This window comes from Convolutriloba macropyga, chromosome 6 (genome assembly GCF_964194025.1).
Source record: "Convolutriloba macropyga chromosome 6, txConMacr16.3, whole genome shotgun sequence".
NCBI classification, from domain to species: Eukaryota; Metazoa; Xenacoelomorpha; order Acoela; family Convolutidae; genus Convolutriloba; species Convolutriloba macropyga.
Window position 1 is genome coordinate 63,672,514 of NC_134473.1, and position 17,547 is coordinate 63,690,060.

General features: G+C 37.4%; 1 protein-coding gene across 1 annotated transcript; it reads right to left on the reverse strand.

The window, feature by feature from the left end:
- Window positions 1-6,220: 6,220 nt before the first annotated feature.
- Window positions 6,221-17,064, reverse strand: LOC142341126 (uncharacterized). The gene is made up of 3 exons (XM_075392017.1): window positions 16,905-17,064; window positions 9,480-9,626; window positions 6,221-6,513 (listed from the first exon to the last, which is right to left on the reverse strand). The coding sequence occupies exons 1-3, from the start codon at window positions 16,936-16,938 to the stop codon at window positions 6,341-6,343; spliced, it is 354 nt and encodes a 117-aa protein (XP_075248132.1). The 5' UTR covers window positions 16,939-17,064; the 3' UTR covers window positions 6,221-6,340.
- Between the last annotated feature and the right edge of the window lie 483 nt (window positions 17,065-17,547).

Below are 17,547 nucleotides of genomic sequence, written 5' to 3' on the forward strand. Positions count from 1 at the left end.
CCACTTCGCAAAGGTTTGTCGCAAACCTAAAGATCCCAATTCGTACCCAAAACCTAGACCGCGAGTCAATAACGTAGAAAAAGACGATCAAAATGAAGATGTCAATCAAATTTCGGCCAACTTTGATCCGGATCTGGAGTCAAACTATTCTTCAGATGAAGACAACTGTGTAGCAGTCATATCTTCATCGGATTCTACAACTTCGGTGGACGCAACCAACCTCCCTGTAACTATCGGCAATACATCAACAAAAGTTTTGGTGGATTCGGGCAGCGTGTGTACAACCCAAAATCAAAATGGATACGCGAAGCAAATCCTAAACAACTAAAAACATTTTCAAATGAACCTATTCACACGGTGGGCATCCTCCAAACTTCCATTCAAAGCAGCAATTGGTACGCGAATCCAATTGAAATTCAAGTAGTGGCGGACGGACATCGCTCTCTATTGGGTAGAGATCTGTTTCCAGCTCATGGAATTTCAATACATCAATCAAATAATCCAGTAACAATCAATCAGGTAGATCAAGAATATTGCCCAATCAAAAAACAGATTGCTATTGATTACCCCGACTTAATCTCCAGAATTGGTAAGTCTAAAGTACATACAGTTCGTTCAAAATTCCACAAACATTACACCCCATCACATCAAAAAGGCCGACGCGTCCCTATAAATTTATTGGACAAAGTATCCGCAGAACTAAAGAAACTTTCTGAACAAGGACACATTGAAAAATTACAAGAATGTTCGGATAAAAACTTCATTTCTCCCATTGTAATTACGGTCAAAAAGGACAAATCTGTAAAGTTAGCTCTTGATTCGAAAATATTAAACAAAGCAATCCACAAAAACAAGTATCAAATGCCAAACATAGATAGTCTCATTGATTCAATTTCACAACATATTAATAATTCAAATCTGGGAGATAACGTATATTTTTCAACAATCGATCTAAAATATGCCTATAGTCAATTAAAGTTACATCCCGACACGGCACGTCACTGTAATTTTAACATCATTTGCGGCGAAACAACGGGTACGTATCGCTTTAAAACGGGATTTTATGGCCTTACAGATATGCCGGCCGAATTTCAAAAGGCAATGGATTACACATTGGTTGGGCTGACTAACACATACTGTTTTCTGGATGACATAATCGTAGTCAGCAAAGGCACTCAGGAATCGCACCTCAAATACGTATATAAATGTCTCCAAAAACTTGACGCAGACAATCTTAGAATTAACTTAAGTAAATGTCACTTCGCAAAACATCAAATAAATTGGCTTGGTTTTACATTTTCACAAAGTGGTGTCAAACCTATTGAATCTAAAACAGCGGCAATTGCGGAAATTAAAGCCCCAAAAACATTGAAACAATTACGATCATTTCTAGGCAGTGTTCATCACCTAAGCAAATTCATACCTAATCTTGCCAAAATATGTCACCCTCTCCGACCCTTATTAAAGAAAAACGAAAAATTTATTTGGAATGAGAATCACCAATCACATTTTGAACATATCAAAACTGTTATTGCAAACGCTACGGAAAATACTCATTTTAATCCAACACTGGAAACGCGCATCAAATGCGATGCATCTCGCCAAGGTTTAGGCGCGGCACTCGAACAATTAAACTGCGACGGGTGGAAAACAATAGCTTTCGCATCTCGTTTTCTTAATAGCAATGAAGAACGTTATAGTGTAAATGAACTCGAATTACTTGGGGTGGTTTGGGCCATTGAAAATTTTAAATATTATTTATTTGGGAAAACCTTCACAGTTCTAACCGATCATAAAGCACTTCTTTCCGTTTTAAAAATACACCGCTCTAATAAATCTTACAACAGTAGATTAACACGATGGATTGACCGTTTGTTACCATTTGATTTTAATATTGAACATATTCCTGGTACCCGAATGGGCTTAGTTGACTATATTTCGCGACAACCAAATCAGAACGCTAAAAGTGTCAATCAATATGATGAGGAATTTATGGTAGCAACAATTTCCCGTATTCGCGACGCGATTACATCTTTATTTTGTAACGCAAATAAAATTCCTTTCCAAAAGCGGCACATAACTAGTAATTATAAGCAACAAGTACATCCGACGCGAGTCCACTCTTGCAAACCTGCTAAAATTAGCGCGCATAATTCGAATGCCTCAATTAATTCATTCATTCCTCGAGTACAAGTAAACAATTACAATTCTGAATTCATTTCTAACTTTAATTGCCGTGCAAATCAACTGCTCCAATCTGATACTACACCCGCAGCGCGAATCCCGTCGCAAAACTCTAATTGCAATTTGATAGCTAGTTCCACACAACAAGTACTCCATATCAACATGTCAGCAAAAGAGGCATCACAAAGCAACCAATCAACTTCACCACAAACCCCAAGAGTGACATTTCGCACCCAATCCACTCCCATTTCATCTACTAGAGCCGGACCCAGCAACACCCAACCATCATCATCACCAGAGGACTATGACATTGAACTTTCACGGGAAGAGGTATTCGAAAACAACTTAAACCAACTATTCACCAAATCCTTCCTAGCGGTACTAACAAGCAAAGACGCGGTGCTGAAAGAGATCCGCGATTGTGTGATGCAGGATGACGAAGCCCGCTGTAAAGAAGTGAGCGCATACATCCACTCCTTCTGGAAGGATCTACATGTAAAATCTGGGTGTCTGTGTGTTGACCAACGTGTGGCCATCCCGAATTCAATCAAGGAGGCGGTGCTTGAATCCATTCATATGACGCACCCGGGTAGTTGGGGGATGATATCTCTCTCCCAATATGCATGGTGGCCCTACATGCATAGGGAAATTTTAGCAAAAACATCCGATTGCGCCCCGTGTACGGAAATTGGTAAGAATTTGAAACCTATTATACCAAAATCCAAATGGCATCCACACAAAGCTTGTCAAGAACCAAATGAAGAAATTCAAATTGATTTTGGGGGTCCGATAATTAATGATAAAGACAAAGATATTTACTTCTTAACATGTATTGACCGTTATTCAAAATATCCAACTGTTAGAATATTCGAAAATGCTAATGGGGCAAACGTAGTAAAATTTCTTCGTGATTATGCATATACTCATGGAATCCCGCGAACGATACGCTTAGATCAAGCAACTTGTCTTGTAAATAAACAAGTCACAAATTATTGTAACGAAAATAATATTGACATTCTCGACGCTCCGGTTGGTGATCATAGAGCTATTGGATTGGTGGAGCGAATGATCCAAACAATTAAAAGACGTTTAGCCTGCATGAAAGCCGAAAATAAAGATACATTTTCTACAGCTAAAGCAATAAAACAAATAGTCTCTGATATACGATTAACTAAACAGAAAACAACAAAGATAACACCTTTTGAAGCTCATTTTGGTCGCCCTGCAAATACTCCCTTACGGAATATTAGCACACTTCCCTCAAGTAAAAACCTAACTTATGAAAAAATTGTTAATGACTATTTAGATGCTGAGACAGTTTCTCCGGAGGATTTGCTCGACGAAAATGGATGGATAAGTGCCAACAGAAGTGACACTGAGATAGAGAATAAGATGTGCCAGGCCTCCCTAGACGCAGGACAACGCTATCGAGAGTCAGACGTTAAAGAGTCCCGCTTTATAACGCACCCACAAATCACAGACCCTATCCCCAGGACCGAACAGTCCCTTAACGTCAAACTGGCTCGCAAATTACCGCAAAAGAAAAGAGCAAAACGACAACTGGCGGGCTTGTACGAAGTGCTGAAACCTGGCTCCTTCGTCACCAAATCGTCACCAACAACGACGATAATTAACGAGCCCGGCAGAACTCCAGTGAAAGTCCGAGATAGCGACCTCGCAAAATTTGGGACTAAAGCAGAACGATCTACCAACTTGTGGGTATACGCCCAAAGACGCCCTGCCCCGTACGAAAAAACTACAGAGTTCAAAATCGCGAAGCACAGTAATGATCTCAAGAAGCAAAAGAGGGGCGAAATCAAGATCAGACATCGCCAACGTGATACTACATCAGTAGTATCCTCTGTAAATTCAAATGTCTCGCGAGCATTAACAGTCCGCAAACCAAATAAACCAGTTAAAAGACGCTTTACTGTTCCCACAGCTGATATACAAGAAGATGCCTCAACTCAAAACCAGCCTCTTATATCAATTGTACCGGCCCCACCTACACCTACACCACAAGTACCTCCCGCACAAACACAGGACGACCAAACAAAAGGCCGCAAGCGCAATCGGCCTCAATTTTACGGCTTCACAGATGCTGACATCTCCCCTACAAGCTCTCTCGCCTCCACAAGTTCTACTCAGCCAAAGAAGCGCAAGACTAAAAAAGACAAGAAACAAACAACGAAGTCCGATTCAGTGGTAGCCCTCATACCAACGGCAGAACAATCTCGAATCCCGTCACCCCCCAGACCTGACTTACAATTGGGACATGTGTCACCACCGGATCCCAGAGTTCGATATTTCGAATATGAGCAAGAACGAGAAATGTCGGTGTGGGATGCTGAAAATGAAATTTAAATTCAAAAACTTAGTAAAACTATTTTAAACTCCATTCATTTATTTAGTCTTGTTTCCGCTCTGCTAATCCACAAATAATGTTAATTTTACTTTGAATTCATTACAATTCATCTTCATTTGTTAGCTTTTAATTCTTTCAGTATTCGCCTTGCGAATCCACTCATTTCTGTTTGTGCACTTAAATAATTCAATACAATGTATTCATTTCACACGCTTAAATTATGACGCGTACTTGCTTGACATTTACACCATTATTTAACATCAGTAGTACTTCTACATCTTAAGTTCATTGATGTTGTCTCATTCAATTTCATGTTTTGTGCAGATATTAAGAAAAAATTGTAAATACATTAAAATTTTTTTTTTGTCACGAGGGAAATGTGATACATATGGATACCTAATTATATATCGAAACCTCTATGTGTACTAAATTATTTACCCTCTATATATATAATTATATCATGTGTTTTATAAACTAAAAGTTATGACTGCTATTTATTCACCTATACTAATATTCCCGATAGTCTACTAAATTATTTCATATTTTGTTCATATCGATTTATTACTAACAATCATAATCTCAATAATCAATCTGAATTCAAGTTGCTCTGCTTTTGCTCTTCATAATCCTAAGTTAGTCTTAGCAGTGGATCCGCATCGCGTTTCCAATAAACATAATTCACGCTACACAAGTAATTGTGTATTCGACTAGCAAATACTACTCAATTTGTAAGACAACGCATTCGCACCGCGAATCCTAACTTATTCTGTGACAAAAGATATAACAGAATGTCAGTCAACTCTCTCGCAGCCAAATTATGTAAGTTAAGGGGAATTTTCTAACTTCTCAAAGCTATTTACCCGTTATCGTACATAAAATTGGCAGAACTTCTTGGCCTGCACCGTTTTGTGATGGTGAGTTTTAACGAGGGCACTAAGAGTAATTGACTTCTCAATCACCTTCTCACTTTTTGCACAAGGTTTTCTTTCCGTGCGTTATTTTGAGTATGATATGTTTTCATTTCATTCTGGTATGACAATGAGAATTCGAGCAAAACTCTCAAGTATTTAGTAGAATCACTTTTTTCGGAGAGAGCAATTGGGGACCGCACAGTAAATCGAAAGGCCAGTGGATTGAAAGTAATAGATTTTTAAAACTTTGGACTGTTGATAAAAAGTGAACAGAAACCGTTTAATATATTCCAATTGAAAACTTCACCCGTAACTAACTCTAAGACAAATTCAGTGCTGAGTCAGAGTCTAGCTAATTCAGTGAATCATTCCGAATTATCTTCTACTGAAAATTTTCTCGGAATTTTGTTCTGATTCAGAAGTTCAGAGATCACTTCACAGTTGGTTCTGAAATCCTTCTGAATCAGCACTAACACTGACAACTTCGCTGAAATTGTTCTGAATCCGTACTGATTGTCACTGAATCTTTGGTAAGGGAAGACTTTTTACTCATTCTTAAGCATGTGATTAGCTTATTTGACCATGTCTAATCTGCCCGCGGGACCCATTTTTAAATATCATCTTTGAATTACCGCCCCACTTTTTTGCCTTCAATCTGCTGTCCTAGCCTCAGAGCAATTATTCAGAAGATAGAACTATTTCAAATTTTCAAGCTATCTTACCAACCAAGCACTTATATCGCACCAAAACCCCATTAATCAACAAAATTTAAAATTTGGAATCACATTTGATTAATATTATTATGAATTATCGTAATTCTAAGTCAACATTACATCACAAATTCAACAACAAGTCTTGGAAAAGTTGCCTCAAAATAAGTTTATAGCTGAGCTGACGGTCGGTTCTGAAAGAAGCACAATATTGTAATCAATTGATTTGCAGTTCCAGTGAGTAGGTATAACCATATTTGGTGTGAATGTATGGATCGTACATGGTTCTTTTTAGCAACATAGTCTAGATTGGAGTAGATGTCTGCTGTTGTAGCCGAAACTCCTGAAATGGCAACACTTGAAATAATAACTTGAAATAAAATCCCATAAAGTTGTAACAAAAGCGAACTTTCGAAAACTCAAACCGACTAACGTCAGGCGAATTGCTCTCAAACGACCGGGGAGCGGTTGGCTTCGTCAGTAGCTAGGTACGGTTTAGTGAGGCTAGCTTTAGCTTAATTGAAAGAGCTATTTTGAATTTGAAAGTGAGAAAATTAAAAAAAGGAAAATATATCGCTGACAGACTTGGAGAGAAAAAACTACAGACCAAAACGATCCCAACCAAAAAAGTTATGATGTCCAAATCTATTTCTGTTTTGATAAAGGTCCACAAATAATTTCAATCAAGCAACACAGCATCATATCATTTTAGTTGGCGTTACCCCAATGCATTTCAGTTTGAGTTTAAAATCTCAAATCAATTCATCAAGGAATCAGAATTGTTCTCACGTAAGCCCTGTAAATAAATGAAATGAATCGTTACAAAACTGTCCCATGTCTAAAATTACTTAGCACTGAGTACGTAGTCAAAAAGCAAACATAAACCAAACAATGTCGGAAAAATTTCTCTCGAATGACAGTGGTGGGGGCTTTTTTCATGTGTGCAAAACAGCAGACTAAGCTCGGGTTCGAACCCACACTTCTGAGTCCGCTTCCGTCACCTCGACGGAGGTATTAAACACTCGGCTATCAGGGCCTTGTCATCGTCTCGCTAACAATAGACTTGTTTAAACAATAGTCCGAAATCAAAAAGAAGTGCGTAAAAAAGTCACTTAAGACGTCGAAGATTACTCTGAAGGAAAACGCAAAAACGGTCAAGCAAAAAATTTGCATTGAAAAGGCACGCTTTTTTATAATAATTGCTTCTCGAGGGCAATTAAAAAAAACAATGCTACAATAAATGACAAATATCGCGAGTTCCTGTATAATACTGGAAACGCATTGCAGACTCGTGCAACGAAAAATCAGAAATATGTGGCTTTATATTGTTGCGGTTCAGAGCAAAACTTATTGGTGGTGGGTCGCTTGGAGCAATTAATAACAAGCTATTGGTTAAGTTTAGTGTGTTCAGTAAAGTTGTTGCTGTCAAAGCTGACGCGGGTGAAGCTTGAGAGACAGCGGGTTTCGGGCAGACAGAAGGCAGCAAGGTTATGTGCCGAGGGGAAGGGGATCGTTTAGAGGACGGGTAGGTAACTTTGGAATCGTGGAGGGCGGCCACGGAAAAGAGGTGAAGGATGGGCTATGGAGAAGGAGCATAGCTTGCGGGTAGTTGAGGGTATTTGTTTTGGTAGGGAGTGTCATGGAATCAAAACTTTTCAGAAGTTGCTAAGTACACTGAGTAAACGTTCTCTAAAAGTTAATGCCCAACTTTCATAAAAGAACCACTCAATCTTCAGTGATACAACTCAGCAAAAATGAAACTGAAGAATAACCGTATTTCTATTTGAGTCCAAGAAAAACCGCTAAGACAAATGATAGCCTCGCTGTGGTTTCGAGGCTTTTAGAATCAAAAATATTGAACATAAACAACTAACGTCGAACCAATTGCTTTAAAAAAACCGGCAACCGGTTGGCTTCGGCACCATCAGTGGGTGGTGTGAGCGGAGTGCAGGGTGAGGGGCCAGGCGATGGGAGGATGGGGTAGGGTAGCGCAGGAGCTGAACGAGAGGGTGGTGCAAATTGCCAGCTTGGAGAAGGGTGGACGAAGGTTGACGGGGGGGGGGGGGTCAGAAGAATAAAAACCGCGGTCCACACCCTGATAATGTCTTCTCAAAACAGTTTCGGTAATGCGATAGACCTAAAAACTAGTAAGGTTCTAAGAGAGCTGCTCGGCCACTTAATGTCCTCCAGGGGCTACATGTTTATCCCGTTTTTGAGTAATTTGACTAATGGATGCAACTAACGGTATCTGCCTATTTGAAGCCCTAAACTAACAATAAATGTTTGAGGCAATTTCGAAGGATCTTTTTATGAGAGGGCATAAAATATTCGCAACTCAAGATGAAAGAAGAAAAGAATTGAGATTAAAATGTATAGGTTAAGTGACTGTGACGGCGTCATTGAGATTTTATTGTGCTAATAGAAAAGAAAATCGCAAAAATCTGGCTAAAATCGGAAAAACTGGCATTGCATTATTTGGCACTACAGAGTTTTGCATTTTTTGAGTTTGCATTTGTTTCCTTCTTTTGTGAGGTTGAGAGAGAGAGAGAGAGAGAGGGAGAACAAACTAAAGTAAATTGTGCATAAAATCAGTTTGACATAGCTTGTTCACGTTCTACCTGCTAAACGTGAACTTAGCTAGAGAGATAACGCCTTGAGTAGCAAGAAAAAGAGATTGGGTTAATTGAGATAACCAGCTTCTTGATATTCAGACCAGTTTAGGTAATTAGCAGCACACTAGGCTTGCAAGCAAGAGAAGATGGTTCCAATCCAGTAGAAGGCCGTTTTACTGCTTAGACCCCTTAACTCACAAGTCTGATTTCCTCCTTCTGTTTTAAAGAATTAACAGTTCCTTAACAATCTAAAAATTTTCGGCTACTTGAGCTTCTTTTAAAAACTCAGTTTTCTTGTTTATCACCTTTGGTTAAATTTTCACGGAGGCGTCTTACATCAATTTAAATTTTTGCAAATAATCAGGCTTTATAGCCAAGCAAAGTAAAAACCAAGCAAATCTCTTGGGCACGGTTTTTGATATTTTTTGAATTTCATAGCTCAAACAATAAAGAAAAGGGATAAAAATGGGTAAGGGTAATAATAAAAATTAGTGAACAGAAATTGACGTGGAGTAATTTGCCTTGACTTTTTTAACCAACGGAATTCAGTACAACCAATTAGGTTATAAATAGTTCGATTAAATTTTTTTAAAGCATTATTTTCATTTTTAAAAAAATTATTCCAACATCAGTTCAATTATATTCTCTGTTGTCAATTTGTATTAACACCTTATAAAAGCAAATATGATATAATTACCCTTTGTAGACTGATTGAATTTGGCCAGAAACTGACGAGTACATTGAGAGTAGCATCGGCTGTACCCAGTTAAGTTTTCTGGAACAACATTGGCGGAGGCACAGCTCTCCATACACACTCCCCGTTGGAATTCATCATTTGTGTTGTCTAAAAATTAAAATATAGTATAACTGACTGCACAAAAAAAGTTAAGCAAAATTCACCTGAAAAATAACATTAATTTACCAGAAACGTTAAGGCAATTTTGCCTAACTTGAACACTTATCTAAAATTCGACGTAAAAATAATTTTAAAGTAAAAGTGGCACTACCTTAAACTTTACCTTAAAAAATCCTTCTTTTTACCTTAACAATAACTTACTTTTACCATAACTGTTATTGCTCTCGAACAAGAAAGAGTTTGGGTTTGTCTTAACTAAATTAGGCGTAGAGAAGCTGAGATGCTAGCTTCAGAGCCTGAGGATGAAAGCTAGTAGGGGGAGTAAAACTGTGGTTCTGGAGGCAGGTAAAAATGGGGGAGGGGCAAAAATTGTCCTAACAACTATGAATAACTGCCTCTTAGCAGCTTGAGTAAATCGTACAAATAGAAGTGGGTATGGGGTGTGCTCATTGACATAATGTCTTCAAGCTTTACAAAAATATGCCGCTTCTTTCAACAAAAAATCAAATCATTTTAGTGAACGAAAGAACGTTCCAAAAGAAAACAGTCGAGCAAAAATTTATCATATGTAAAAGTATAACCAGTAAAAGCTCAGAAACGATTCCAATATTCGTTCAACATATTCGCTCAGTGTCGATCAACACAGATTCTGAACTCACCTTACCTATATATTACAAAAATCAGAAGTATCGACAAAAAGAACGAACTATTTTCAAAAACCAAATGTTAATTGCCAACTAAAACTATAGAACGCAGACAAAGTTTTCCGGAAATGAGACAAAATTTATGCATGGGTTGGGTGCAGCCGGGGAATGGTGTAGGTAGGGTTGGTGGTTGGGGTGGAGGGGGGGGGGGGGGTTAGTCGTTTAGGTATGGAAGAGGGAAAAGACTTCCCTTAATTACCTTTCGTCTTTAAATAATATGATGCTTGATGTTAGCTCTTCAAACAATTCGAATAGTCATTATTCGAAAAAAGAAATGGAAAAGAGAAGTGAGGAAATCAAATCATGATCAGGAAAAATCTTTAACTTCAAGTCTGTCATACATAATGATAAGTTATTGTTCCTTATGTTCATTTCTGCAGTAAATTTTAGTAAAATGTTTTTCTTTTCATATAAGGTATTTCACCACACTTTTCCCGAATGTCATATTTTTTTCTTCTATTTCGCTTAGCGGTTTCACATAAATGTCTAGGCTTAATTCTCCCGCACGGTGAATTCATATCTTGATCATGTTACAATATTTGTTCCGACCCTCTTGAGGGGGGAGGAACTATATACTCAAATGGGTTTTTTTTGTTCCGTGAATTTTGGCCGACCGATATGTTCATCGTAGAGAAATGTGCTTGGTATCATTAAAAAGCTCGTCCCGCGTAGAATTCGAAATTAAAAAGATTTTTTTAATTTCGTTTTTTTTCCGAGGAGGTATCGAGGTTTAAAGTTTCATGTGAACACTGGATATTTGGTTCACTTTTGTTCACTTTTACCGTAATTTTCGTTCGAATTAACGTTTTTTCTACGAAAAATTTAATTCAAAACTAAATTTCACACCAAAAAGTAAATCAATTTTAGGTTTTTAATAGACGAAAGGAGATAATAAAGACTAGTTTCAGTCTTAGAGGGAAGTTTAATATATAAAAAAAAAATTCGAATTAGGTTTGGGAGCTCTTTTTTTTTTAGAAAATTTTGCAATCTTTTCGTTTTTTCAAGTCACCTAGAGACTACTAGACACTTTTAATATCGAAGTTCCGTTAATGACAAACCTGTTTCACGATCAAATGAAGCCCAATGAACAAAAAATTTGTTTCGAAGGGATCGCTCATGTTTTTTTTGGACTCGTATCTCAAATTTGGTATTTTCAAATGAAATTTTGATTTATTTTTTGACGTTTTACTAAAGTTTTATAATCCTATGGCATAAACTTGTTGACTAAAAGTGCAATAGATTTGCTAATGAGCATTAAGTGAACCTATCTAGTGCTGTGAGTGGACAGCTAATGGCTGTTAAGACTTTGAAAATAAATTTTCGAAAGTTCTTTAAAATTAGTAAATCATAAACTTATTTTTGTGAACTGTAAGTTCGTCTCAGTAAAAACAGGATTGAACTCCTTCTTACCACTGCAACATAAGTTAATCTCATTGGCGGTTTGATCAAATAACTATTGGTTATACGTCTTCAATGCCACAAGATTTCAAATTTTTTAAAAAATTTTTTGGACATTTCATTTTATTGGTTCATTTTGAAATCTTATCACGTCATCCTAATATTGATGGCTACATCTTCCTTCAGTGAAGACGTCAAAAGGATCATAGATAAAATTTTCTGAGAAAAAAATATGGTTTAAATGGCTTCAACACTTTCTTCTCCCATTTTTCTAAAGAAATTTTGGTTTTTGCCTGTATTTGTTGTTTTTTTTCATAGTCATCAGACATATTGTGATGTCTTTTTGATTACCTAGGCATCATAAACATCCTTTTATTCACATCGTGGCATAGCTGAGCGTATTCATTGAATTCCTATGAAAGCTTTTGAGTTTAATGGCTGTTAAGACTTTAAAAATATTTTTTTTTTATTTTTTTTTGAACATAAATCAATCTTAAGCTTATTTTCGTGGATTTTAAGTCAGTCTCGGTAATGACAGAACCGTTTTTTTTATATCAGCAACAATTTATCTAGATAGCGGTTTTGTCTTCTAACTATTGGTTTTTTTGACTTCGGTGCACGAGATTTCATAATTTTTATAATTTTTGGATTTTTTTTAGTAATTTTGGTTCCTTTTGAAATCGTATTACATTATCCTAATATTGATAGCTCCCATTGGCTTAGTGAAGACGTTCAATGGATCGTTGAAAAAGTTTTCAGAGAAAAAAGCTTATGGTTTAAATAGCTTCGACACTTCCTTCTCTCAATTTTCTACCGAATTTTTGGATTTTGCCTGTTTTTGTAGTTGTTTTCATAGTTAATGACTTGTTGTAATGTCTTATTGATAAATTTTGAATGACAAACATCCTAGTCGTCACATAATTTAGGCATAATTTAGCGTATTAAATGCCTTCCGTTGAAAGCTGTAGAATTTTTTGACTTTGATACTATGGGTTTTCTCAAAAATTTCGTAGTTTTGATGTATTTTTCTGTGCCATACGACTTATTGTGATGAGTTTTTGATGTCACATGAATGAAACCTATGATTGCTATTTCATCGAGGCAGAATTTAGTGTGTTTAATTAACTTAAAATGTAGCATTTTTTTAAAATTCAAACATCTATTTTTGTTATCTCTTCATTTGGTTGACAATTAAGTCAAAAATGTAGATGAGCTCGGGTCGGAACATCATGTGCGAACACACATTAACGAGCCGCCTTGTTCAATTTTATTCTCAAACTTAAAGTGTAATTGTAGTTGAGAATTCGCTCCGCGAGATACAAATGTAATATCTCCCAAATGCAATTTCAAAGCAAAGTTTGTGTTGCTTATTTGGTTACCGCACTCGCCGATCAAAATCAGTGCACTTAAATAGTACAATTACATAACAGTTACATAAAAAGGTACAATTACATAACCGACTACCGTCGGCTGAATTGCTCTCAAACGACCAGCGAGCGTTTGGCTTCGTAAGTAGCTAGGCACGGTTTAGTGAGACTAGCTTTAGCTTAATTGAAGGGGCGTGAGGTGAGCGTAGCGGGGGGGGGGGGGGGGGGGGGAAGGTGAGAGGTGGGTCTTTGGCTGCACAGGGCCCTTACGGCCTGAACAATGTGCAGTGGTGGGGATTGGGTTGGGGGAATTGGGGTTGGGGGGATGAAGTGAGGGGAGGGGGGGGGGGATTATCACTCAAAGTGATGTTAATGCTCACCGCCCTTCACACCAAAAATGTAATTAGGTCTCCAAAACAGATTCTGTGACGTGTCCGGACAAAACAGTCCCAGACAAAACAGTCCCAGACAAAACAGTCCCAAATTGCAAAATATTCCCAGACAAAACAGTCCCAGACAAAATAGTCCCAAGAAACCAGACAAAACAGTCCCAGACGAAATAGTCCCAAATAAAATGTACCTAATGCCATTATACCCAATGTACTTTGAAATGTTCGTTCAATAATCCGACAACAAATTAGCAGTCGCTATTACCCGTATGTTTTAACATACTTAATGGCCATGGCCATGCCTCAGCGGCCCGTGGGACTTGATATGAAACTATCACAACCGAACATGGGATTAAATTATCCGCTTGTTAAATCATATGTGTGAGAGCTATAATAATGGCCTTGGGACTATTTTGTCTGGGACTGTTTTGTCTGGTTTCTTGGGACTATTTTGTCTGGGACTGTTTTGTCTGGGAATATTTTGCTATTTGGGACTGTTTTGTCCGGGACTGTTTTGTCTGGGACTGTTTTGTCTGTTCACCTTCTGTGAACCGCATACTTGGAGATTAGTGATCCGAAAGGCTCTAAGGGAACTTAATGCCCGCTGGGCGTTACCTGTTTATCCCGTCTTTGAGGACGAAAAGTGAAATTGGTCAGATAAAAAATTGTTTAAGCAAAAAATAGCATAAAAAGATCAACAGGAATAATATAATGCCACACATTTAGTTTCAGAGCAATTAATTACAACATAACTAGCCAGATGAGGCTTCAATTTTGTGATCCAAGTTATGTGCTTTCATTAACTCAATTTATTTTCAGTTCCTAATACATTGGTTCTCAATTTCACGGGTAAATTTAAGGCCTGCAGCCATTAGGGGGGGGGGGGGGGGGAGTGACGAGTTTTCAAGCAGGCGTGCATTAATTTAATTAAACAAACCATTGTGGATTAAAACTTTTTCTCGGCCTGCATTATTCGAAATACTATCTTTATTCGTAGTTATCTATTTCGCTTGGCTCGTTTGGCCGCCACACTTGTGCCATGGTTATGCATAGGTGGCCCTTGGGACTTCATACAGAATTTCCGCAACCGAATTAGATCAGTATAACCAAAAAATATTGGATTGGCACCCCAAAATTTGGATTATCACGCATATTACTTTAATGCTCTCATCCTTGCGTGAATGTTTTGAGCTGATGCAGAAGAGAAATATCACTGATGTTGAGAGGTAATGGTTAACTGTGAGATGCTGTTTGAGGATATTATTCAACCATGGTTAGGCCCATCCTAACAATGATGAACCCTGTCTAGAACTTAGATCGTCTCCCGTTTGTTGCCACATTAACGCCAGTCGAATTTAGATCGTCTCCTGATCAATGCCAGTCGTCCCGTTTGTAATTTTTATCACCAGGCAAACAATTTTAAAACGGGAACTTACCAAAAAGACAGTTTTAACATTTACTTAAGTTTCACAAAACTTTATCATTTTTTCCGATTTAATCATCCATCGGTTTCGGAAAACTTTGCATATCGAAAAAATATTGCAAGAATTTTTCCTCAAAATTTGCACGCCTGTATCTCTACATTTGAGCGATATGTGAGCGTTGTTAGTACCTGACTCATATGTCACACCTTGTGCTTCAAGGAGACCAGCTCGCAACCAAGAGTCTTTAAGGACACCAGTCGCGACCAAAAGTCTTTAAGGAGACTAGCGCCCGAAATAATATGAGGAAAAGTTTTCCAATGGTCTTTTGCAATGCATTTATGCACTGCTAGAGGTCTCTCGCACCATTGCTGCATGTTATGCGAACTAGTATGATCCATTTTTATACATTTTAACTTAGAATAATAATTGTAAAGATTAGATTGTTATTAGTTTAACAATGATCAGCAAAGGCAATTTATAAACATAACCGACTAAACGTCGAAATAATTGCTCTCGAACGACTAGTGGGAGCTCTAATCAATTGCAGCTTGCTTCAGTCGGGGGGGGGGGGGGTGGAGCCTAAATGTGACTAAGAAGTTCAATGAGTAGATTTGGCTTGTCAAACTTTTACTGGGGAGCTTATCAGTTGATTCTTTGGCACCATTTTTTTTAAAATTAACGCAATTTGTAGTATCGCTTTTTATTATATAACTTTCATCTTCCTAATACATGATTAAAATTAGACGAGAAGTTTTCATCATATCTTTTTCAAACCACCACTATTAAACCACATTAATTCATAGATAATTAATGGCAATTTCATTGTGGATTGCTTCAAACTTGGAGGAAGGCTGCTCTTTGAAAGTGTAGGTTTGCTCTGCTATGGACTCTACTGGAAGTCACCGAGGACCCTTTATCAAGAACAATGTAGTTGTTCGATATGTCGAGCCAGAAATTTGAAGTGGTTTCGGCATAGTCACATAACCTTGCTTAAAACACGGAACGAGCACTTTTTGAAAAGACGAAAATTAAATGGAAGTCAACTCCTGGCAAAGTATATAGAAACTTCTTGCACGTGAGTGTTTTAGCAATATAAAGTTACTGGAGCACAGTTGGTTCACTAGCCAGATTAAAAGTGAACAACTAAAATCAATTTTTGTTGGCTCGGTTTACAAGTGAGCTTTAGTTTGAAACTGTGCCTGCCTTAGTTTTTCCTGCTGAAAATTGAGATGGAAGAAGCACTTTTCATTGGTAACAAACAAGAAGTAAAAGAGAATTTTGAATTGAAAATTTGAAACTAGTCAGACAAAAATTTTAGACAAAAAGAACATACACGACTACAACTTAGATAATAACTTTTTTAATTGCCTAAAAACAATGTTTAAAATCTTCATTGAGACAAGAGATTGGATGTCAAAGCTGTTTTTGCGTCAGGTTTTTGTTTTGCGTCAGTTTTTTTTTCAATTAAGAAATAGAAATTTTTTTACGGTCAATATACTTGTACGGCGTGCGATAAGCAATTTTGTAAATTTTGAAAAGCAATTCTGTGAATTTGATAGGCAGTTTTGGAGTGGTTTTTTTATCAGCATACCTCGAAGGCAAATTTAAATGAGCAGTATTTAGAGGGCATTCGGGAGTGATTTTTCAGTTATGAAATTGCCAATTATTGGAACCAAAACGATCATGATGTCGGTTTAAAGACTTAAACCGACATCGCTTTGGCCGAAAAAGGTTTGGCTTAAAAATTACTGGATCTATTCTGCTCGACATATAGCTTTTACGGATCCAAATCCAACCCCCCCCCCCCCCCAGACGCACCTAATATTTTTCATTTTAAACTGCTATATAACATATATAACAACACATAATTTGATAGTTTGTAATTAAGGTTCAGAAAAAAACACGGGGCGGGTATTAGACAGAATGGAGCCCAATTGGCTTACATTTATGATTGTGAAGTAATATGTTTATATAGGAAACTGACTAATGGGGTAAGAAGTAGAGTTGATTAGGAACATTGTTTTCCTGTAGACACAGTCTTTCAATGTAACGGAGGTCACATTGATAGTTGAGTTGAAGAAGGGCAGTGTCGCACAAGTGTGATCAACTTGATACTCCCACGAAGACGAATCCACACAACACAACAACAACAATACAAATTGATTATCTGTACCTTGCTGAAACTTGGGGGAGGGGGGGTGGAGGGGTAACAACTGGTAACAACGGGATCTACTCTGCACCAATACCCCCAGCCTAATGCGCCTATAGCTTTACGGGCCCAGGCGTAAAAGTCATATAACAAAATAAAAATTTTAAGTGGGGGTCATAAAAAACACTGGGGGACTAAATTCCTGAAAAGATCCTGCCTCCCATTGGAATGAGTCATATCAATGGAATGACACATACATGACACATCAATACTTTCTATCTTTTTTCTTCCATTACAAGCATCTACTTACAAATGAAGTGCTATGTAAGTAAGTTTTTATCGCAACATAAAAACCAAACAATTATTTGCAAAAATTTGCAAACTTTCCATCAATTTAGCTGACAAAGCCTTCTGATTAAAAATTGAATTCACCTAAACATGTTTGTTAACTATTAATAAGAACATAAGCGTATATGTA

Coding starts and splice junctions, on each gene's coding strand:
- LOC142341126 (XM_075392017.1), bottom strand. CDS start 16,938: ATGTTCCTAATCAACTCTACTTCTTACCCCATTA. Junction 9,627..16,904: donor CTCTACTTCTTACCCCATTA/GTCAGTTTCCTA, acceptor TTTAATTTTTAG/ACAACACAAATGATGAATTC. Junction 6,514..9,479: donor ATTCAATCAGTCTACAAAGG/GTAATTATATCA, acceptor TTGCCATTTCAG/GAGTTTCGGCTACAACAGCA.